The following is a 24,219-nucleotide window of genomic DNA, read 5'->3' as shown; positions in this document are numbered from 1 at the left end:
AATTGAAAATAATTAAGTATATTATTTGTTCCATAAACTTTTTTCATTCGTTCCCTAATTTACTGTTGATTGTAGATGCTCTAGGTCTTTTAAAAATGTACGAGTGGGACTGGGTTCTATGACATGTTTTGTGAATTAGCCTCTTTTCTTTCTACCACACTAGACATGATCTGCCCTTGCAATTCCCATTCATTGCTTCAGGAAGCATGAATTGGATAATGATAGACTTTGCAATGAAAGCTGCTGAAGATGAGAAATTTTTAGCAAGAAAGTATGGGATTACAATGACAGCAGATGCTGCTGAGTTTTCTTGGGTGGTAGTAAAATCTGCTGAGTTATCTTGTCAGTCTTGTCAAGGGGAATGGGTCAAAATGAGATGAATATTATTTTACACAAGAAAGTACTGTGCTGTTCTTAAAGTCTTTATTTGTGTAATCTGTATAGTGGTGAGTGAGAAAACTGCTTAGTTTCAACTTCATTGAGGCAACACTGGTGTGAGCAATGCTGAAATATGATTAGGAACTTGTGTGAACCTGGAAATACAGGGAACAGACCTTTAAAAAATATCATATGGGACTCAGTAAATGTCACAGTGTAACATATTTTTATACTATAACTATAGTTAGCCTGTGCTGTGCTGTGTGCTAACTCGCTTCAGTTGTGTCTGACTCTTTGTGACCCCATGGACTGTAGTCCGCCAGGCTCCTCCATCCATGGGATTCTCCAGGCAAGAACACTGGAGTAGGCTGCCATTCCCTGCTCCAGGAGATCTTCCCAACCCAGGGATCGAACCCAGGTCTCTGGCATTGCAGGTGGATTCTTTACTAGCTTAGTTCTTTCTCAAAAAAATCCAAAGATAACCACGCTTCAATTAATTTTGATGGATCTTTTTGTTTGGTTGGTTTTTATTTTTGCCTTTTGCAAAATGAAAAAAGATATAAAATGGTTCTGTAACACAGAGGATTGTGTCTTAGGTTCCTCCTGCATTCTTGATGCAAGGGAACACTCATGAATCTACCAATTAAATACTCAGGAAGGTGTAGTTATAAATAAACTTGTCTAAGAATATAGCGAATTCTTTTTCACTGATCTCAGTGTTTGTGTCAACTAATTTTATACTTTTTATAAAAGAATAAGTTATTTAAAAGAAGTTAATTATAAGCTAAGCAACAGCAGTAGAAATCATTGAAAAATATACCTGTCCTATGGCTGCACAGAATTTTAACCGTTCTCAATATCTGACACTGCTGCATATTCATCCTGAAGGACAGAGCATTAGCAAGTTGACCTTAACTTTTGACCTGTTTTGGCTAATATCATGTAAAGTTGATTGGAGGGGTTAGTTGGAATCATTATAGTTTCAAGATTTAGGGAAAGCTGTATTTCCTTCATGACAATACACACCCTCAAAAAAAAAAAAAAAGGCTAAAAAGAACTTTCCACATATTTAAAAATCCTCTCATTGTCTTTTTTATAAATCTGATTTTTTCTTTTGAGACAATTAGTTTTGACTGTCACCTTATTTAGTTCTGCAGTGGAAGAAAGAAATACCTCTAGAGAATGCTTAATATTTCTCTTGTTATGCAAGTATATAAGCCTGATACTTAAAGACTACAATTTTAATCTTAAATCTCAGCAGTTGACATGAATCTTTGAACCAGTTTCTTAAAATCTTTTTTCCCCATGTCGTCAACTCTTAACTGGAAGTGGTGTGACACCAATCTTATTAATAAAACATCTTAATATTTAAAATACTCAGTGGTATTCATAATGTTGTCCTATTTCTAGCTTCTGTAGGTCAGCTGGGGGTGGCAGAACAGTTACCCAGTTACTTAAATGTGGGTGCACTGAATTCTCTCATATTAGCAAACGTTCTATTTGATCTCATATAGCTTCTTTAGACTCTGAAACGTGTATGTAAGCCATTTTTAATGAAAAGCCTTATAAATACTTCACAAATACTTTCATCTTTTTTAAAAAGTAGTATATTTTTTTTCATCTTCAGATTCAGACTCATCTTAGGAAGACACAGCCATATTTTGTAACCCAATGATATTGTCACAAACCTTTTTTAAAAAAATCTAAACATACTTTCACTTACACCAAATTATTTCAGTGCCATACATTTCTGTTTTTAAATATTTGTTAATCATTTATTATCAGGCCATAGCAGTGTAACAGGACTAATAGTACTTCTTTCCCAATTAACAATTTATACTTTGAAACTAAGAGTAGTTTTTTATAGAGCAAAGTACATAGATGATTTAAATAATTTATTTTATCTTTTAAATCTTGAGGACCTCCAGCAATTAAAAGGCTGAAATATTGATGTTATTGAACAGGTGATTTTTGGGTAAGTGAGCTACTTGAAAGCAATCTTGAATAGAAATTTGGTAATTTCCAGGTATTATATTTGAATAAAATATTATAAATTATTAAACCAATCAACTCCAGAATCTTTGACTTTGATTTTAAAAGCCAAAATAATGGAAATTACTCTCCCAACTGTTAATAATATATGAAACTAATGAAATAAAAACAGTGACTAAGAAACAAGCTGTTAATTGCACAGGAAACTCCAAACATAGCTGAGTTGACAGGCACCTTTTTCGATAAAACTACCAAGAGCATGAGAATGATCCTAATTTGTATGTTTGCCTAAGATAATAACTATTCCCAACCATTATTTTTGTTAATGGCAGCATGGAAAAAGACAAACCATGGGACACTCAATTTTTTTGAATTGGTGTAATAATTAATTACAACTCTGGCCCAGTAATTAAGTTGTCAGTCACCTTGCCAGAGAAAGTGCAAAGGCATTTAGGTGGTTCATTTAAGTTTATGATTTCAAAATATTGAATTAGGCACTGTGGGCTGGAAAGGAACATAGATTAGTAAATTAAACAGCAGACAACACCTCAGCCAAATAAAGTTCCAGTCCTGGCACAGCTTTTGAATTTGCTGGATGACTTGAACAAGTCACTCAACCTCCGTGTCCTTCAAGTCTCTGGCAGGCAAGTCCCCAGTAACTCTGAGAATGTAGAAGCAGTAGTTAAACAGAACAAATATTTGTTCAATTTATTATAGTTGATTTACAATGTTGTGTTAATTTCTGTTGTACTCCAAAGTGATTCAGTTATAATGCATATACATTCTTTTTCCTGTTCCTTTTCATATAGTTTATCACAGGATGTTGACTATAGTTCCCTGTGTTATACAGTAGGACCTTGTTGTTTATCCATTTTATATATACTAGCTTGCATCTGTTAATCCCAAACTCCTAATCCATCCCTCCTCCACCCCTTGGCAACCACAGGTCTTTTCTCTATGTCTGTGAGTCTGTTTCTCTTTCATAGGTAAGTTCATTTGTGTCATATTTTAGATTTCACATATAAATGATATCATGTGACATTTGTTTTTCTGACTTCACTTTGTGTGATAATCTCTAGGTCCATCCATGTTGCTGCAAATGGCATTATTGTGTCCTTTTTATGGCTGAGTAGTATTCCACTATATACTTGTATATACTGTGTGTGTATATCTATACATACACATACATATATGCACATGGGCTTCCCTGGTTTAGATTTTACAAAGTTTAATAGTCCCTCTTTAGATATTTATTCTGGATAAGAAATGATGGTTGGTTGTACCAGAGTGATGAGAAGAAAAGAAGTGGATTAATGTGTAAGGCCTTTAAAAGGCAAACTCAATATGGCTTCAACTACCAGATTGGGAGAGGTGGGATGAGGGAATCAAAAATGATTCTCAGGTTTCTTTCTGGCTTGTGTAAATGGATGATGTTGCCGTTCACCAGGATGAGGTCCCTGGAAGAGCAAATAGGTTTGTGGTGACAGAAATTCATATGCTCAGTTTAGGGTATGTTGGGTTCAAGATGCATTTGTGATATCCAAATGGAGATTCCAAAATAGGCACTGACATACAGACCTAGAGGAGCAGTCTAGAAGTAACAATCTGGGAGTCATGGGATATTCAGCAATTTAAAACACTGGTATAGACAGAACTGTAGGGATAACACTATATGGTAAGAGGGCCTCAGACTGTGCCTTTTAAAAGGAATTGAAACATTCAAAGTCCATGTGGCAAATGTGAGTGAGATGCTGTGATCAGATGATTGATAAGAAAAGGTGGGAGAAGTGAAAAAAGAGGAGTATTTCAAAATGGTGTAAAGGAGTAATCGGCAAACTCTGTGGCTTTGGGCATTACCTGTACTCTCGACTTCTTTGTTAACAAGAGGGCTAACATCTGTCTGCGTATCTCAGGGGACTGCTGTGATGCTCAGATCTCATACTGCTTGAGAAATGTTGAAATCTAACAGTTATTTTATCATATAAACACTCTCAGTTCCCAGGGATGTTTTGTTTTGTTTTTGTTTTGTTTTGAATACTTGGACCATTCACACTCTTATCTTACTCTTCCAGGCTTCTTTAGAACAATAAAGAGCCAAAAAATATGAATTGGAACATGACGCTGTTTGCAGTTCTTTTGCAGAATTGCATGGGATGTGATTGTACTCAGGATCTGGAATATTCCTCCCATTTGCTTTTCTCTCCTGCCTTTCCCATAGGAACCTGGAAGTCTCCTTTGGGACCTGTGGGTATAGGCTTGAGCACCTCAATTCTATCAATAAACTATTCGGTAATCAGTTCCCTGTGATTAAATGGTTAGCCACAAGGTAGAAGCCTCAGGTATTCAGGGAACACCTTACTGGTATACTCTTCCCTCACCTTTAGTGTAGTTAGTGACACATCACAGATCTCCCCACTTAACTTCCATAGTGGCCATCACTTATTCTCAGGGAGAGGGAGGGTTAGAGGAGAATGGCCCTCCCCACAGAACAGAGGCACTTAGGCACTTCATCCAGTGATCAACCCTCAGCCTCACTGCAGAGGAGAGGAGACCTGGCTAGTACCAAACCCTTCATCTTCCTCTAAGTCACTGTGGCAACCATTCCAACCACAACAGACTACTATATACAAATGATTCATCCCCAGCCTTCTGCTTTCCTTTAAAGAGTGAGCTGTCATGTGCTGCCCTGACTCACTCGCCTTTGCTTCAGGGAAATAAGCACTCTAAGGATTCCTGAGTTCCAGGCCCCTCCCAAGCCAAGAGCCTCACGTTGTTTTTGTGATGATGCAGCACAGAGGCATCCTGGCTCCCTCCCATCTGCCTTCCTGCCAGCTCCAGCACCACTGTTTCTGAACATAAGAACTGAGAAGGCAATTTGTGTCCCTTTGATTATGCAGAATGAAGATTAAGCCAGTTGTAGGGATGCCAACTGTTGAAGAGCTAGTGAGTATTTGCACAGTAGTTCAGAGTGAGACAGGGCCACGTATACCCTATGTTTCTAATACCATACTACGCTTGTGAAGGAATCCAGAGACTTTCAGAAAGTGACTCTGAACTTCTCACACTTTGTAAACTAACTTGCCCTAATGAAGCTCTTCAAAGGGCAGTGATCTTATGTCCATTTTTTCCTTTTTTTTTTGTTCTAAAAAATTGACATTGTTTTCTATAGTTTTTACCGATTAGCCACGCAGTCTTAGGGAATCTATTAGTTTTAAATGAGGATTTAATACAAGGAGTAAGTTTTCATAGTCACATTTTCCTAATTTCATTTTCTGAGCTCCCCCATACCAGTGTCCTGTATATTCTGGAATCGGGTCAGCTGTCATGCCTTTTTGCCAAATGTTCACACTGTTGAGGCCAGAGACAGATGAATCACTTATTGCCTAAATAAATTTAAGCTAAAATGTGCCATTGGCACCATCTGTGTTATAGAATTATTCCCTGACACTACCTCTGTCAGTATGTTTTCATATTTGCTATATTATAGCTATTCATTCATCAAAAGAGCAAGGGCAAGAAATGTTTTAAGTGTGTATAGGAACTAAGAAACTCTGTTATTTTTTTTCAATATAAATGAAATAACTGAGAATGGAATATATGGTGATTATTTTTTTATACTATCAACCTTGACATTGTTGGTAACCATTTTATCAACAAACCATATTTTATATGGTAGTCTCATATAGTCTCAATGAAGTCAAGTTAGGTTTTACAGAACATTTATTTTAAATAAGGGATATTTAAACCTAGATAACCTGGAGTTTTGAAAGTGAGAATAAACATTTAAGTTTGTGGTTAAGAATGTACTTTAACAAAGATCAGATTCATTAAAAATGCAAACTGGTTGCCTTTAATCAGTAAGAACTAAAACCTGACTTCAGTTTTTTCTATGATGAACAGCAGCCTTATTACCTCACTATAATAGAGTGGAAATAACTTTTTGTGATTACCCTCAGTTTATTTCTAGTGATTTAAGGAAGTACCACAATGTTCTTAAAATTCAGTGAAATTTAATTTTTAAAATATTTCATGCTTTTATTTCGTTAGCAAGAGAATAATGTTCTGAAATCAGAAAAAGGTTTTCAACATCAATTGACCAAATTCACAAACTTATTGAGCATCTGTTTTATTAAAGACATTGGATAAAGCTTTTTTAGAGAATACAGAGAAATAACATGTTCTTTGCCCACAGGGAGCTTTTAATCTAACTAAGAAGACATCAGAGAGTCAACCAAGTTTAGTAACAATTTACAACAATAATTTAACTAAAGAAATTGTCATGGTATATAGTATATCCTTAATATATCCAAATAATACAAAAGTAGGCTTTCCCAAAAGGAAAAGAACACTTGAGGCAGATGAAATAGGTGGAATTTGAGCCAAGTCAACTGTTTTAGCAATTTTACCAGTTGTGGGCTAGAAGTAGAAGCAAATCATGTTTGATGTCAATGTTGACAGCTATACAGGAAGGCTTCTAGCTCCATCCATAGCATTAATTCATACATTGTTTTTCCAGTTTACAGTTTACAGAAGGCTATTTATCTACATATGATGGCAATTACAGTGTTAGCATCCCCTTTCATAGATTAGTTGAGCTAAACAGTAAAATAATTTTATATATATATTAAATGTCTCAATGCATTTCAGCAATACTATGAAGAAAGACATATTAGTAACATGACTAAGACTGTCTTTTTAAATAACACAGTTGTTAATGGTAAGAGAAAAATGTTCATAAACTCAATCACGTTGAGATAAAGGTAATAAAAACTAATTTGTAAAAAAATACAGCCTTGACCTTCCAGGTAAATGTTGTTTTCTAACAAAGGAGATGTAGTGGTGCTTCCCCAACATGAACCTGTTCACTCAGGGGTCCTGTTAAAGTTAGACTGTGAATCTGTAGGTCTGAAGTAAGACCTGAGAACAGTTTCCTACTGTTTCTGCCAGGCTCTGGGAACAAGGACCTAACATTGATCTGGGAGCTCTGGGCAGCAAGATTGTAGAGAGGAAAACACCATGATTCTGAGAGGGCTGTGTCTTAAATGGGTAGCACCCTGTTTGAGGAAAATAGCAGTATCATTAGGGTAATCTTATATGGCTTCTACCCTTTATTCTCACCCAACTCTTTGCCTTTAGCACGAAAGCAAGAGATTATCAAAGTCACTGAACAACTGATCGAAGCTATCAACAATGGGGACTTTGAAGCTTACACGTGAGTAGAGGCACATTTATTTTGCTTTCATGTATATGATGAAGTGTTTTCTATATGAATGCATTCTTCAATGTACCTGAACTCATGTATATTCAACCCAGGTTTGATACAGTAGCTTCATTTCAAGGTATAAATGACTTAAGTGCCCCAGGAGAGAAACAGTGTATTTAAGATTGCAGAGAGAGAAGATTAGACTTCTGACAGGAAAACTGGGGATTTCTCTGTCAGAGCTCATCTCCATGTGAGAGGAGGCTTTCCAAGCAGAGCAGTCCGTGAGGTTAAAAACACAAGAAACAGGAAAGCACAGAAAAAGGGCATCTGGGTTTAGGGGTGTTTTTCCTCAGATTCTGCAGAGATGATGGGACAGAGAGATCAGGAGGCAACATCCAGTACAGCTGAACTTTCTCTTTATCACTTTTAGGAGTTTGTCTCTTAAATAAATGTTCTTTGAAGAAAGGGTTCTAATGTTAAATTTACAGTACGCTATAGGTATTAGAGGAAGTCACTTTGAGCAAATAAAAATAAAACTTTCAAATAAATAGGGCATGGAGGATTATCGCGCAAAGAATGTGGGTAAGTTAGCTATTTGAGTGGAGATAAAAATCAGTTCTCAACTTTACCTTTATACCATACTATAGATCCTCTGGGTTAAATGTCAAAAAAATGAGATTGCTCTCTGGTTGGAAAGGTGTTAAGTTTAAAAGCAGTGGACTCATAGAAATGAGAAAGTAAAATGATTGGGCTACCTAGAGAGAGAACTTACCTATTTTAATTTTTTAAAGCCAAAATAAAACTAACAAAATATTTGTAAAATGTACCTAAAATTAATTTATATTGAGGCGATAAGATTGAAAAGTGGAAAAATAGGTAAAGGACCTGAGCTGACCATTAGCAAAAGAGGAAATATAAATGACAAACTAATGAGACCATATTGATGTCCACTAATTAAGTGCAAATCTGAATGTAGGAGGTTCTCTGCCCCTCAGATGAGCAGGGATAAAACCCCACTGACCACAAGAGGGGAGCAGATAGTGCAGGACACGAGTGGCTTTCCCACCACCTGATGGGGTATAATGGGGACACTTTCACGGTGGTGGCAGGGGCTTGGGTCACAATTAGTTATTATATACCAGAAAAGTTTATAAAGGTCCAGATAACTACTTTAACCCTGTATTTGTAGTTATAAAAATTTAACATGGGCATGGATTTTGAATTTTAAACAGGGACAAAAATTGTGAACAAAAGATACTGCCTCTGGAAGATAAAATTGTGGGGTTTTTTTTTGCTTCTGTCCAAGTTTTAATAAGATATTTTAATATCTTATATTTAATAAGATTTTTTTATCGGTTACAAATAGATAACCAAATATAAAGTATGGAAGATAGTAACTGAATATAAGAACTAAATTAATCCCGGGACTGCCTCTTATAAATTTAATGTGTGTGCAAACACAAGTGTGTGTGTGTGTGTATATATATCTCAGTTCTTTAACGTGTGTATCAGTTCTTTAACATGACCTAGTAAGAGTATATTTAGAATGAAAGAGTAAGAAATGGAGTTTTAAAAAATATTGTTTTTTGTTAGAAAATTAAACAGTTGAAGAGTTGTTTAGAATCCTGCACCATAGGACCAGTGCTCTTTTATTCTTTTGGTTGATATAACTGGTAGACCCATATGATTTGTCAAACATAATACACTTATTTTTTAAAAAATATGGCAACAACTTTCCCCTGTGGAATGGTGGAGTTTGTCGGCCAGGCCAAAGTGGCAAAATATACCACTTGCTATATTCTCAGACACTTTAAAATTGGGTGTTTTAAATAATTCAGTTCCTCAGCTCACTAATTCCTTTTCCTATCTTCTGGCTTGATTTTGTATACTCAGGCCCAGTAGTTAATGAAGAGCACCTTCCATTTGGGGATGGTAGAATGTATTGGTAGAGCCTGCCAGCTGGTCTTTAGAACACCTGTTTGGAGCATGCACCCCCAGGGTCAAGGAGCAGTTTGTGCCTCTTTTATTAATCCAAAGCCTGTGATGGGGAGAGAGATACACACATTACTTACTTACGTAGAAACAGAGAAAAAGAACACATTAACAGGTTTTCAACTATGTTGACTCAATGGTTGAGTAAAAAGATCCATCATAGTACAGTGATCCTCAGATGATTTTGGTGCTGATATAAAGTAGTAAAAAATTTTGATTCACTAATGTTGACAACCAAAAGTCTATTTATAGAGAAAGTAATAGCCCCTGGCAGAAAACAAGTCCTGTTACCATGGGAACACTGTTCTTCCCATTTTGCTTCCTAGAGATTATAGATATTTAACTTTGAGCTTTAATACCTGCCCACCAGGAAATCTGAGGTGTTTAAAGTTTAAAATCTCTACCCAGTCCCACCCTATCCGCACCTGAGGCTTTCTTTACCACAATGAATAAACCACTGTGATATCTTAAGAGTATTTTCCACTTTAAAAGTATTCTTTAAAAAAATCAGTTCCAAAATTCTATGAACTGTACTTTTAAGAACCATAATGATCTTTTTAATTTTATTCTTGTTAAAAACGTTTTAACTTTTTGTCTCCCAAATGGGGAATTTCCATAGGAAATTAGATGAAGCCTCACCAAATTAACGGTCCAAAATCCTTCAGTATGCATTCTTCTTATCTAAGTTTGTGAACTACTAAATTCTTCAAATCCAGATTTTAGGCGCCTTCTCTGAGACGCCTACGCTGATCACACAGTACTGAGAAGTATTTTCTCCTCCGTTTCCATGGGACTTACAGAGACCCCCCCCATCCTCAGCACATCTGGCGGCTAGCTATCACATCACCCCCCAGCCGGACTCTGGCATGGTCCTTGCTGCCCTGCTCTGCCTCTCCCCCTCCACATACCTGGAAAACTCTTACTCCAGAAAGTGCAACTCAAATTTTCTCTTAAATCTTTCCTTTCTCATATATAAATAATCTGGGTTTTGAGCGCTTTGTGTTTATTTCCATTCCAGTATTAATTGTTGTGTTTGTTTCAAAGAATATCTGCTATATAGTAAGTATTTAACAAATTCTTTGTTGAATAAATTTTTTCAAGAAAGCCCATTGGCTTTCTCTGAATATTTAAAATGGTATTTTTCTTGAATCATAATTCTAAGATTAAAAAGTAAACTAATGTGCATCTGAATCTCTCAATTATAAAAGTTAATTAAGCTTGTATTTAAAGTTTAAGTCTTGAGGACATTGCCAGAAAATGTAAGATGTGACACCTAGCTTCACGTCAGTCTAAATGACTGTTTGACATGGAAGTAGATATAGTATCAGATTATTCCAAAAAGTATTTAATTTCCAAGGCAAAGTTTATTTTATAGGACTTAGAGAGTGACTCGGACTTGGAGAGCATTTCAAAAATAATAAACTTATAACAACTAGAAAACTAGGGAATTATAAAAACTGGGGAAAGCCTAGAGAATCCCCCTTGGAAATTAGAAATGTTTCAAAGGAAACTCCTAAAGCATTGTAGATTATCAGCTGCTGGAACTGGTTGTATTATCTTGCCCTTATCTGAGGTCACTGCAAAATTCTTTCTTAGGGTTTTCTCTTCAACCCACCCTGTGAAGGCCTGTGATAGAAACTTTATGTTCCTAGTGTTTTTTAAGACTCTTTCCTTCAGTGACTGTTTGATAAATTAGAAATGGATATGTGTGAAACAACAAAATATATTAACTCATTATTTTATTTTTTTTCCTACAGAAAAATCTGTGACCCAGGCCTTACTGCTTTTGAACCCGAAGCTTTGGGTAATTTAGTGGAAGGGATGGACTTTCATCGATTCTACTTTGAAAATGGTACATTTACTTTAATAACATGCCTTTTCCAGCTTCTCTGAATTTCTAGATTCTTTGGCTCTTTCCTGCAATGAGCATTCTTACCTTAGTCCAGCACCCTACATCATAATTTTGTAATTTGAAATCAAAAAACACAACAGCTGTAAGCTTTTATATGTTTTGAAAAATAACAAATTTTATATAAAAAGTGATGGTGATTAAATACACCCCATAGAAGTCCCAGTAAATGTATATATAATATAAGCTGTGAAATGAGTTAACAAAAAGTAATTATTTTAGGTTTTCAAAACATTGTTTATATGAAAAAATAAGAGAAACTACAGCATGCCAGAATATTTGCCATAGAGGAGAGTGCTTTCAAGAATAATAATTAGTGTTCCGTTTCAAGGTAAAAATGTGTATGAAGATGAGTAATGAGGTAAATATTTCAGTTCAGATTACAACAGTTTTAATGGTATCAGATGAAATAGCCACATTTCAGAGAAAGTGATAAAAGAAATGTTTTCTTGAAATGGTTTCTTGCAGAAATCCTCCAGGTCACCAAAAAAAGTATAAAAGAGAAGTTCCTCTTATCCTTCTCCTAAAGACACTAGGTATAAGGTGTTTGCATGATGCAGGAAGTAAATTCACCTTTGCAATGAAATTTTATAAATTAAAGAGGAATCATAGTAATGATTCGGATAATCAGGTTTATGTCCAGTAATTATAAGCATTGACAAGAATATTTGTATTGGCATGCATTTTTACATTCAATGAATTGCTTTTTCTTATATGCACTAAATATTTGCAAGGAAACAAAGATAATTATGTGGTAAACTGGCCTTAACAAAACTTCAGTAAATGTTCTCATATTCTGTTTCATGCTGTGATTGACAGCATGTCATGTCTTCTTCAGTAGACTTTAGCTTAATACCACCTCATCTGTAGTAAAAGAATAATGAACCTATTAATATTTTAACCTACCTCAACATAACACTGTACCTCATTACTTTCCCTAAATACATATTCATAATAATGGGATATTGTTTTTTACCGGACTGTAGCAGTAAGTAATTAATTCAGATCTTTCCTGAGAATGAAGGATATATTTGGATAACAGGTAAAACAGTTCTGCCTGTTTAAGTGATCAGAGAGAGTAGCATCAATCAATATCTGCACTAAATCTTCATCTCTTTTAGTCATTGAACAGTCAGAATAAATAGATGTTGTCAAAACAACAAAGGCTGGATCCTAGTGAGGGCTGCTCAGTCAAAGAGAGCTAGAGGATCAGAATCAGGCTATATGGCTAACACCAAATTTTGGATTTTTACTGGCTAACCATAATTGGACTACTAGAATGGGCTGTACTAAATAAAGGAGCCACTGGATCAGATGGGGAAACTGATTCACACTATGGACAGCCTATTTAGAAGACAGCAGTCTCCATGCTTAATACATGATGTATTTCCCTTGCCCCATGTACTTTACCAACTAGCAAAAAACAACAACAACAACAAAAAGAACCAGCCCACAGGATATCCTGTCAGCTGTCCCAGCGGTTCCTTTATTGGAAAAACAGAAACTGCTCTGTGCACCTGGGCCAGCCCTTCTCCACCTCTGTTCATTTTATAGCTTGTTCCTAACCACTTCCCATTATAAATTATGTGTCTCCAGCTTTTTCACCCACAGTTTGAGTGGCATACAATTAAACCACAAAGAAAATAATGACTATCTACTTCTGCTCTTTTTCTTTATACTTTGCACAGTACAGGCACTCAATTATTTGCATTAATGAATAGTTGAATGAATGAATGATATTCTATTTATTGGTCCCAAGTGAAGTTATTATTGGTTTCGGTTTATTTTGCATAGAAACTAAGTTCTCTTTTCCATGTTCTTCTCTTTTAGCTTTGTCCAAAAGCAATAAACCTATCCACACTATCATCCTGAACCCTCATGTACACCTGGTAGGCGATGATGCTGCCTGCATAGCATACATTAGGCTCACCCAGTACATGGATGGCAGTGGAATGCCAAAAACAATGCAGTCGGAAGAGACACGTGTGTGGCACCGCCGGGATGGAAAGTGGCAGAACGTTCATTTTCATCGCTCGGGGTCACCAACAGTACCCATCAAGTAAATATTTCCAGGCTGTCAGCTTCTTTGTTAATATGCCCATGGTCAGCGTCTTTTACTTACTCCGTTGTTAATAGCATGGCATCTGTTATTTAATGCTAGTGGTTAGTGATACTGGTGGGAATCCATGTTTCATAAGAAGCAGTCTTTAATTCTCTGGAAAGATCAGACTAGCTATTTGTTGGTTGAAACTTGTCCTAGAAAGTATACAGTAGTTTTAGATAGGGTTAAATCAGGGAGAATTCATATAATAAGGTAAACAATTTATACAACTTCATTGTCACATATTGGCAGAGGAAGGGGATGTGGAAGGAAGAAGTTTCTAAAATGGCCAAAACAGTCAAACTTCTTTACTCAAAGGTTCCTCACACATAGTTTCAACCACTCTTGGATCAAAAAATTTCAGTAGTAGAGAAATTTCAGGATGTTTCAAAAAGCAGAACTTAAATTTGCCTTGCAGGTAAATTATTTACATAGCATTTACACTGTATTAGCGATTACAAGTAATCTATAGAGATTATTTAAAGTACATGAGAGGATGTGTGCAGGTTATATGAAATTCTACACCATTTTATATAAAGGACTTAAGCATCTGCAGATTTTGGTATCCTTGGGGGCTCTGAAACCAATCTGCCACAGATACTGTGGGATGACTATTGTATAAGGAGCTTCATTTCATAGATTTTTCTGCTGGTGCTCTATTCAAGATATTAGGAGAAACTTACAAACATAGCATTTATTTTTTTTTTTTAATTTTAAATTAGTTTATTTATCTATTTTTTAACTTTACAATATTGTATTTGTTTTGCCATACACTGACATGAATCTGCCATGGGTGTACATGTTTTCCCCTTCCAGAACCCCCTTCCCACCTCCCTCCCCATCCCATCCCTCCGGGTCATACTGGTGCACCAGCCCTGAGCACCCTGTATCATGCGTCGAACCTGGACTGGCGATTCATTTCGTGTATGATAATTTACATGCTTCAATGCCATTCTCCCATATCATCCCACCCTCGCCCTCTCCCATAGCATTTTAAAATGCAAGTATTACATATTTCAGTATCTTTCTCACTATACCACTCTACCTCAGAGGTCATGTTTGCTTTTCCAGTCAATAGCTAAACATTTATATCATCTAGGTGCTTACCTTGTGCCAGATAAAATGCAAGGTGAAAGACATTATGTTATCACCAATACCAAAGGAAAAACTAAAAGTTCATCATCAACTTCAGAGTAGAAAGGAATGGATAACCCATGAAGCAAACTGCTTATAACAATTTGGAAGTATACTTTGTAGAGAAGACAGAATTTTGAGCAGTCGTATGTGAGGAGTGGAATTTTTGGAAAAATAGAACGAAAGGAACATAGTCCAAGTTCAAGGAGCATCATGAGGAAAAGCACAGTGTCAGCCATTAGCTCCCTGTAGTACAGGACTGTGGGTCAAGAATGCTACCTCCAGTTGGCGTAAAGGGAGTTAATGGTTGTGTCGAGTAAGTGTAGTGAGATAAGGACGAGAAGACGCGTTCAGACTCAGTAGAAGTTCAGCCAGCTGCTGACCTCATTTCAAATTCTCTCACCTGTTCATATCTGGGGCCCTTGGGATGGGTAGTCAAAACCACACAAACAGCCATTCAACGCACTCCAGAGAATCAAAATGTCTTAGTTTAATAATGTCCCACCACACTGGTTTTCAAATGGCCTTCTGTTTAGCCTTATTATGTATCACTGTTGGATTTGTCAAAAGTGGGTCAAGAAGGAAAAAAAATGAAAGGTTGAAATTCACTCAAAAAAAAAAAAATATATATATATGTAAGTAATTAAAAGACAGGAGAAATGTAACAGTAATGAAGATGCCTATCTTTGTGCATTTCTGTGTTTTTTACCCCAAAGAGGTACAGTACCAATTGCCAGCTACTACAGAAGGGATTACATTCATTCAGTACTAGAAGGTTAGGTTTTTCTACAATTCCCTGCAGTGTTTATGGATAGAGCCTGCTTGAGAAACTTTCATTTTATGCCAGGTGGCTTAAGTGAGGCTTCTCTTAATAGGCCACCTTGTATTCCAAATGGGAAAGAAAACTTCTCAGGAAGCACCTCTTTGTGGCAAAACATCTAAGGCCTGAAAACCATTCACATATGGGTCTTGTAAGTAACATCCTGCTCCGTGATACTTTGTGATTGGAGCTAATGACTGAAAAGCTGCATGGCTGTTTTTCCTCTCTTTGAGGATATTTTCTTGCATTATAGTCAATAAAAACCATAAAAGGTCTTTGAGAATCCATAGCATTTCTGCATGAGCTCTTGAGTCTAACGTTTGGCAACATTGTGTAGCATAACCCTTATTGTCAAGATATTAAGTGCTGAAAAGACCCTACCTTCAGCATACAGATTGTGGCATTTCAAATATTGTAGAGTTCTCACGTCAAAAGTCAGTTCTATCTGGGTCAATTCAGACAACTCTCAATTATCCAGATCTGATTTATACCCAGCTCTAGGATCCTTTGATGTCTGTTTTTCAAGAAGTTACAGTTCCTGTTCTGCACTTAGATAAGGTTAATAAGTAGATTAATTTGCTGTGCCTGGCCAAGTTTAATGGTATTTGACCACAAGGTGGAAGTCAGGCTGAAATTTAGAACTCACAAAGTGAGTAATTCCAGAGGATAATTGAAAGTTGACTGTAATTAAACTCACGCCTGTGTTGTTGTTTAAGATTGGCTTCTTACCTTGGATTGGAAGGATTCAGATACGTGTGGCAGCGTTGTGAATTTTTTCCCCATTCAAAGCACTGAACTTTGTCCAAACTTGGAAGAAATAGTGCTCCCAGCTGTTGGTTTAAAGAAAGAAGACCTCTGGTTAAATGAGAATAATCCCACATTCCCTATTCTTGAGGCTGTAAAATTGACTTCTAGGGTTGACAATGGAGTCTAAGAATAGTGACAAAAGCTAAAAGATGAACTTAAACTTTTAGTCTCTTTCAACCAAATAATATGATTCATTTATTAATTTATCGGGTAAGCATGAATGCTTAAACTGTATAATCATGTGATTGCAGCCTGAGTCTATTTTTAGCTTTGCTCTGTGTGAACAAATTGACAGATTAATGCAGGAAATCAGTATTGTCTAACATCATTCATTTTCTCTCTTAATGGCCACAAGCAAAGATCTCTTATACATAGTATTTTCAGTCTATTACTTAGCTGTAAAAATCGCAGCCTCGCATCTTTGGCAAAGCAATCTGATAATACTTCATAAAACAGTTTATGTCTCCCCTCTCTCTTTGCAGCTAAACATCAACAGTGCCACTTCTGCATTCTCTGTTCTCAAGGCACCTGGATGGTAACCCTGAGCCGTCCTCTCCTCCTCTTCATGCATGTTTCCGAGTGCATGAAGTTGTGAAGGTCCTCTGTGTAATGCCTATGTGATGCATCATCTTGTCATAGATTCCTTCCTATACATTGTTTACACTTCAACTATGGGGATGTTCCATGCAAACTTCAATCATTGTTGGCAAACAATAGGGGGAGGTCAGCAAAAAAAAAAAGAATTCCACAATATTCCCAAGTACAATCTAGTCATCTAATTTCTCTGTTTATGCCAAGACTTAACAGACTTCAGAATTACCATTCTCTGAATGACAGTTTGTAAGAGAAAAGTAAATTTTTAAAAACTCTTTGCTGTTCATCTGTTTTAGCTTGTTTAACAAAAAAAGGCAAAAAACAAAAAATTACCTTCAGTTTCCTGGTGTGATCCTGGCTGCAATGGATGATTTTTCACTGAAAGCTGTGTTGCTATTAAACAAAGTGGGTTTAATCATTTATGAATGTGGAAGTGAGAATTAGTGGGTTTGCTACTATCTAAAGTCATGTCTTTTTTTGGTCAAACTACATAAACTGGAAACACTCACATCACTGACAGGTTTGATCACTTTATACGCACACTGTTCTGGTGAAATTTGCCGAATTGAATTTTTTTGTTCCTTTCTCAAACCTCTGCTTTTTAATTTTTTCATTTTATCCTATTTCTTTATCACTTTTGTTTGCTTCCTTTTGTATCTTTTTTTTTTTCATTCTTTACTTTTTTTTTCCTGTTCAGTAGTGTGAGAAAAGTGAAATTTGCATAATGAAGGTAAAATAAAAACTGAGGCCTCTTGGAGGTGGCTGGACTCATACTTTGAGCATTTTCAGGGCCCACAGAGATGAGGTCAAGAAGAGCTCAAAGGTTTGTAATTCTGCTCTAATTTGGACTTAGGGATCCTAAGTTGGAAGTATTAGAACTGTTTAAACTTATAGGAAAGCAAGTAGGTTCCTCCTGTACCTGCAGCATGTCTGACTGAGTGGAGCAGTTGCCAGGCAGCACCCAGTTGGTCGTGGATCTGGATTTTGTGCAGAGGCACTTTCTTCTGCCTCACCCCTCCTGCATCGTCACTGGCTAGGTTTGGAAGTTCCGAGGATGGAGAACACTGCAGGCCTCTCTGAGTGTTTTGAAGTCGATCTCTATGACTCGTGGTTTTGTAGCTACTTTCAAGTGTCGGAGTAAAATTACTTCCCTTCTAGGAGTTAGGATTTTCCTGCTTAAAAAAAAAAAAAGGGAAATGTCCCTGTTTTCTTTGTGCTTCTCATTTTTCCCTTGTTTATTCAATTCCTGTGGGGCTTTTTCTCCTCTCTGAAATGCTTTATAGTGCATGGTATCTTCATCAACCTTATTTTAACAGCAGTAATTCACAATCCTCAGAAGCCTATTTTTAAAGCAGAAGCAAAAAAAAAAAAAAAAAAAAAAAAACCAAAAAATTAAAAAAAAAAATTAACCCTCCCTCTTTTCTCTCATTTCACGTTTCTGTGTTGATTACTAATCACCTTAGATATTGTTACTAGTGGATGTATGGTAGATGGATTGAAGCTTTTCTGATAATTATTACACGATTTAAAACAATATATATTTAAATATATACAGTAAATGTATTGAGCCATGTTAACCTGCCAATGAGATCTGTGAAAAAGTAATGGCCTCATTTTTCCCTTTTTAATTTCTTTTACCTTTTTGTGAAATGGCTATACGTGGCATACATGTATTTTAGAAAAATATTAGGTATAGAGTTTTTTTTTTTTTTACACTTTTAGCATGTGGTGTTGAAGTATTACTGTAGATCAAGTTTGTCTTCCACACTAAGATGTGAGGAAATTGTGATTTGTTCTCTCCACCACAACGGAATTACACATTTATTATCTTCTCTCATTTTGAAACACTGCAGTTTACCATGGGACACTGTATATATTTCTTGCCATAATGGTAAATGACTGATTGATATATTTAAGAGTTAATAAATTTGTGATTTCTGCTGACAATGTGTCCACTTTTATTTCTTCAGGAATACTCTATTTATGCATGTGTGAGGCTGGCTAGTGTCAATGGCCACACATCCTATATGGTCTTATTACAGAATTCACCTCTGACATTAAGATGAAGTTATTGAACTGAGCTTCCCTCTAAGAATGAACTTGGTGATAACGATAATTTACTGTGTTATTTGTGTGTACAAAATCACGGTCTCTCCTAGGAAGGTTTTTCTGAGAACAAAGCACTTGACACAAGAGTCCTAAAAATTTCTGAACATGCCCTCCTCCTAATGGCTGCTAGCTCGCTTCCATTTTTAACCCAAATCTGACATCTGACTATATAACACTTCTGGATTATCATCGCCAATATTCAGGCATCTCATCTCCTGTTATTCCAACTTAAATTTGAGTGTACATAAGTACTGAACTTTCTTCAGTTTATTAAAAGTCCTACCACACAAGGTTTGTTTCTACCCTAGAATATTGTTCCCCTACTTTTTCAACATAACTTATACTCATTCCTTGAAATTCAATTTAGAATAACATCCCCTCCAGCAAACCTCCGTAGACCATGCTGTAAGCTCACTCTCAATCTTGCATAATAGTTTGTGTTCACCTCTCCCGCCAACCACCTTGGTTTTGGAAATACATCTTCATTTGTGTCTTCTCTATAAGCAAGAACTGTGTGTTTGTATTTGTGAACCCATATAAGATGTTGTTAATAATTGTTGAACTGTGGGAAAACCAAAAACGGGGAACTCGCAGTGTAGAGTCCTGGATTTAATGTTCAGCTCTGTTGTCTTTGACACTCTGAGCAAGTTGCCTCTTCCCTCTGAACCTTCATTTTCCTATTTATAAAATGAAAAAATACCAATTAATAAGGATATCGTGAGGGTTTAGAGATAATGGATAAAGAGTACCTAGAATAATATTTGGGGGATAATATTAAGTAGCAGCAGCTATAATTGTTCCAATCACTGATATTAATATCCCCAGTGTTCTGGTTATTCCTTACATAGAGATGTATATAACTCTTATTTTGCTATGAGCTGCCCTGTTTATGTTGGTTTACTGATATTGCTAAGGTTATACTCAAGTGTTGCAGCAGAAAAATGAGAAATAGTGACATAGTCATCTAGCTGAAAGTAGGGAAAATGAAAGGGAGTAAATCAGTATATTCTGGGGAAATTCTCAAGGAATTTTAGCCTGAAGTAACTGACGTTTTGAATCTCTGTATAAATAAAACCTATATATAATGTAAGAGTAAACACAGAAAGCACAACCTTTTGAATGAGTGATCTCATTAAATAAAATTCTACTGACTTATACAAATGTTTCACTGTTTCCATGGTTGTCTTTGTCAGATAACAGTGAGAACAGATAGATAGATAGATAATGGACATCAGCATACTGAACTATGTGTCCATGGTCTGAATAATAACCATCAGTCATAAACCACCTGTCTGAGCAGCAGCATGAAGTAGTTACGGTACTTCTACCTTTCTGTCAAAACAATTCTCAAAAGTAAGCTGGAATATTTTCCGAGGACCCAGCTTCTGCCTCCACAGCAAGAAATGCTCTCTGTATTTCTGTCTACACACCACACCCTGCCTTCTCTCCCGTTGCTGGGGATCAATAGTTCGTGCACCTGGTAGAGGCTGACACCCTTCTCCTTCTCCTCCAGCTGACACCTACACCTGCTGGCAGGTACTACAAGTCTCCCCCCGCCCCCACCTTGTCATACATTATTCCCTCTACACCGGACATTCTACTTAATGCCCCGTTTCTTTTCTTCACAGCCAGGTGCCTTCCAAGGCCTGCGTGTGCTTGCTGTCTGCCGCCTCTCCTTTCATGCCCCTTAAGCCCACTCCAGTTTCCCTCAGAAATCCACGAAGCAGTTTACCCAAAGTCACCAGTGTCATTAATTCGAGGGGCCAATGTTTAGTCTTCATTTTACCTAATCTCTCAGCAGCATTTTACACAGTTTACCATCTCAATCTTAGAGAACATTTTCATCTTTCAGACAATACATCTGCCTAATTTTCTTCCTACCATTCTTATACTCCTCCTCAGTCTCTTAACTGTTCCCTTTTCCTCAACCTGGCTTTTACATTTTGGAACTCTTGTTTTTTCTATCTTCACTCACTCTCAGAATAATTGGCCCTAATCTCAATGGCTTTAAGTTATGTTAATGACTTAAAGCTCAACATTCAGAAAACTAAGATCATGGCATCTGGCCCCATCACTTCATGGCAAATAGATGGGGAAACAGTGGAAACAGTGTCAGACTTTATGTTTTTGGGCTCCAAAATCACTGCTGATGGTGATTGCAGCCATGAAATTAAAAGACGCTTACTCCTTGGAAGGAAGGTTATGACCAACCTAGATAGCATATTTAAAAGCAGAGACATTACTTTGCCAACAAAGGTCCATCTAGTCAAGGCTATGGTTTTTCCAGTGGTCATGTATGGACGTGAGAGTAGGATGGTGAAGAAAGCTGAGCGCCGAAGAATTGATGCTTTTGAACTGTGGTGTTGGAGAAGACTCTTGAGAGTCCCTTGGACAGCAAGGAGATCCAATCAATCCATCCTAAAGGAGAGCAATCCTGGGTGTTCATTGGAAGCACTGATGTTGAAGCTTAAACTCCAATACTTTGGCCACCTCATGTGAAGAGTTGACTCATTGGAAAAGATCCTAATGCTGGGAAGGATTGGGGGCAGGAGGAGAAGGGGACGACAGAGGATGAGATGGCTGGATGGCATCACCAACTTGATGGACATGGGTTTGGGTGGACTCCAGGAGTTGGTGATGGACAGGGAGGCCTGGCGTGCTGCAGTTCATGGGGTCGCAAAGACACGACTGAGCGACTGAACTGAACTGAATGACTCTCAAATATATATCTCCAGCTCTGATCACTCTTAAATTCCAAACATGCAGATCCAACTGCCTACTGGAAATCTACTAGGGATCTCTGAATGTGCAAAGCTTAGCTTTTAATTGTCTGTGACAAAACTTGCTCCCTTTACAGCTCTTTCATATCTCAAGAATTGGCAGTTCAGTTCTTCCTTCAATCAGGCCAGAAATCTCAGTGTCTTTATTACTCTAACCATTTGAAATTCCATTATTTTTACCAAGTTATAACCAGAATCTGACCACTTCCGACAACGGCTTCTGCTGCCTCCCTTGGGCCAAATCACAATCATGTTCTCTATATGGAAAGAAAGGAAGTGAAAGAAAAGGGGACTATACTATTGGAATAGTCCCCTCATTGGACTCTCAGTCACTCCCCTTACCTCTCCTCTGTTTACTCTTGCTGTGTGTGTGCTCTGTCACTCAGTCGTCTGACTCTTTGTGACCCTTTGGACTGTAGCCCGCCAGGCTCCTCTGTCCATGGGGTTTTTCAGGGTTTCCATTTCCTCTTCCAAGGGATCTTCCTGGCCTAGGGATTGAACCAGAGTCTTGCATCTCCTGCACTGCAGGCAGAGATTCTTTACCGTTGAGCCATCAGGGATTAAGCAGCTTGTTAAAATATGTCAGAGCAGGTCACTTCCCTGCACAAAACCCTCCAACGGTCCCCCTGATCACTCAGAGTGAAAACCAAAGTCCTGCAAGTAGCCCTCGAGGCTAGACCCAGTGCTGCTCCCTATCCCTTTTCTCACCACTACTTTGTGAACATGCTAGGCTGCTTCCACCTCAGCGGGGGCTGATCCGAGCAGCTGTCTCCACTTATTTGTTTGCAAAATTAAGTCATTGTCTCAGTAAAGCCTTCCCTGACAATCTTATCCATAAGACTTCAAACCATCTTATTCAAGACTTCAAACCTAACTCCTTTACAGGACTTCATAACCTCTTTCCTTGACTTTTCTCCTCCTTAGGATTACTGTTTGACATGTTGTTTCTTCATTTTGTTTATGAGGGTGGAGATTTTTCTCCCTCTTGTTCATGATGTACTCCAAGCTTCTAGAACAGTGTTTAGAACACAGTGCTTAATAAATATAAATAATAAACTATTAAACTAAATAATAAACTATTTTTAGTTGAACAAATAACAGATTTCTCTCATCTTTGCAGTTAGAAAAGCTGAGGCTCCCAGTTCATATGAGTTGTCTCAAAGTAACCCTAAGGATTGTAAACTGCCTATATCATAATTACTTAAGAGAAAAAAAAAGGAAATATTATTATACAGAATAAACTTTCAGCATCAATACACAAATCTGAAACTTTTTCAAGCTGCAAGAAATAGAAAACTGAAGTCCAAATACTTTAACAAGGAAAATACATTATTTCACAGAACAAGAGATGAGTTAGTTCTAGGGTTGATAAACCAGATAAACCACCTGATAAATTCAGTGACTCAACAACATAAACAAGGATCCAGGTTCTTCCCATTTTTCAGCTTGTCCTTCCAATATAAACTTTATCATCCATGTTAAAAGACTTCATCATCCAAAATACTACATGACATGGTTCCTAGTGTCATAGACAGGACAGCATCCAATGGAAGGTAAGATGGCTTCCTTTCCTCTACCCCAAGCCTCTTACCCCCTCTCCCCAGCAAAGAAATATTTCTTAGGCCACATGCTATATACCTGTTCAGCTTAGACTGATAAGGATGTACCCCAAAGCTAGAGGTGGGCTATTTTCCTTAGAACATGTCTGCCAATGCAGGAGACTTAACAGACACAGGTTTGATCCCTGAGTCAGGAAGATTCCCTGGAGGAGGACATGGCAACCCACTCCAGTATTCTTGCCTGGAGAACCCCATGGACAGAGGAGCCTGGTGGGCTACAATCCATGGGGTCACAAAGAGTCGGACACGACTGAGTGACTTAGCACACATATGGGTATTCAGGGAAGGGAGAGACCTGCACAGATATTGAGTCGTATTGCTTTTTTTTTTCAAGAAGTTTAGGAAACAACATTGTCTGATATAATAAGTATACTGGGAAAGTCAAAAAAATATTTTGTTTTTATTGTCCTCCTTTAAAGCTGCTATGCTATGCATGTAACAAGAACACTGAAAAAATAGAGTCATTATCTCCTCCAAACTCTGCATCTCACCCACAGATGTATTGTGTTCTCTCTTGCATTATGTTCCTAATGTGCCAGTGAGTTCTGTGCTGGAGATTTCTCCCCTCCCTCCCCCTTCCCCCCCCCCACACACAACATAACTCCTTGGAACCGGGAAAGTTTAGTCATTTCACTCCATTTGAAGTTCTTCCAAAAATTCCAGTCCCATAAAGGGCCTATTCAGCCAGGATTGCATCCTCCCCTTCCAGCTGCCCCTTTGCCCTGCCCTAACGTCAATGAAAAGCTTTAAAAAAAAAAAAAAAAAAAAAGGAAGTAAAAAG

General features: G+C 37.3%; 1 protein-coding gene and 2 long non-coding RNA genes across 33 annotated transcripts in view; 1 reads left to right on the top strand and 2 right to left on the bottom strand.

Annotated features, from left to right (window-relative positions):
- Positions 1 to 18,877, top strand: part of CAMK2D (calcium/calmodulin dependent protein kinase II delta) — a 314,058-nt gene extending 295,181 nt beyond the window's left edge. For 15 of the 31 annotated variants that reach the window (XM_081485067.1, XM_081484940.1, XM_081485057.1 and 12 more), the window contains 5 exons: positions 7,507 to 7,582; positions 11,323 to 11,417; positions 13,305 to 13,533; positions 15,585 to 15,680; positions 16,819 to 18,877. In XM_081485067.1, the coding sequence (XP_081341193.1) occupies positions 7,507 to 7,582; positions 11,323 to 11,417; positions 13,305 to 13,533; positions 15,585 to 15,651 (467 nt within the window). In that variant the 3' untranslated portion in view covers positions 15,652 to 15,680; positions 16,819 to 18,877. Of the gene's footprint in view, positions 1 to 7,506; positions 7,583 to 11,322; positions 11,418 to 13,304; positions 13,568 to 15,584; positions 15,681 to 16,818 lie in introns of those variants that run through there. The other 16 variants (XM_081485129.1, XM_081485108.1, XM_081485119.1 and 13 more) reach the window with 3 other exon arrangements.
- On the bottom strand, positions 9,190 to 17,359 carry LOC145504429 (uncharacterized). Its single transcript, XR_014052201.1, has 4 exons — positions 17,264 to 17,359; positions 16,259 to 16,359; positions 13,597 to 13,730; positions 9,190 to 9,611 (listed from the first exon to the last, which is right to left on the bottom strand). It is a non-coding gene; the product is annotated as an uncharacterized LOC145504429 (long non-coding RNA).
- LOC145504434 (uncharacterized) overlaps positions 17,983 to 24,219 on the bottom strand; it is a 44,554-nt gene continuing 38,317 nt past the window's right edge. Inside the window, exon 6 of the long non-coding RNA XR_014052202.1 lies at positions 17,983 to 19,716. This is a non-coding gene — a long non-coding RNA (uncharacterized LOC145504434). The remainder of the gene's footprint in view (positions 19,717 to 24,219) is intronic.

Source organism: Giraffa tippelskirchi, chromosome 1 (genome assembly GCF_054371585.1).
Source record: "Giraffa tippelskirchi isolate mGirTip1 chromosome 1, T2T-mGirTip1v1.2.pri, whole genome shotgun sequence".
NCBI lineage: Eukaryota > Metazoa > Chordata > Mammalia > Artiodactyla > Giraffidae > Giraffa > Giraffa tippelskirchi.
The sequence above is the reverse complement of the archived record's forward strand: the minus strand, read 5'-3'. Positions and strand labels throughout refer to the sequence as shown.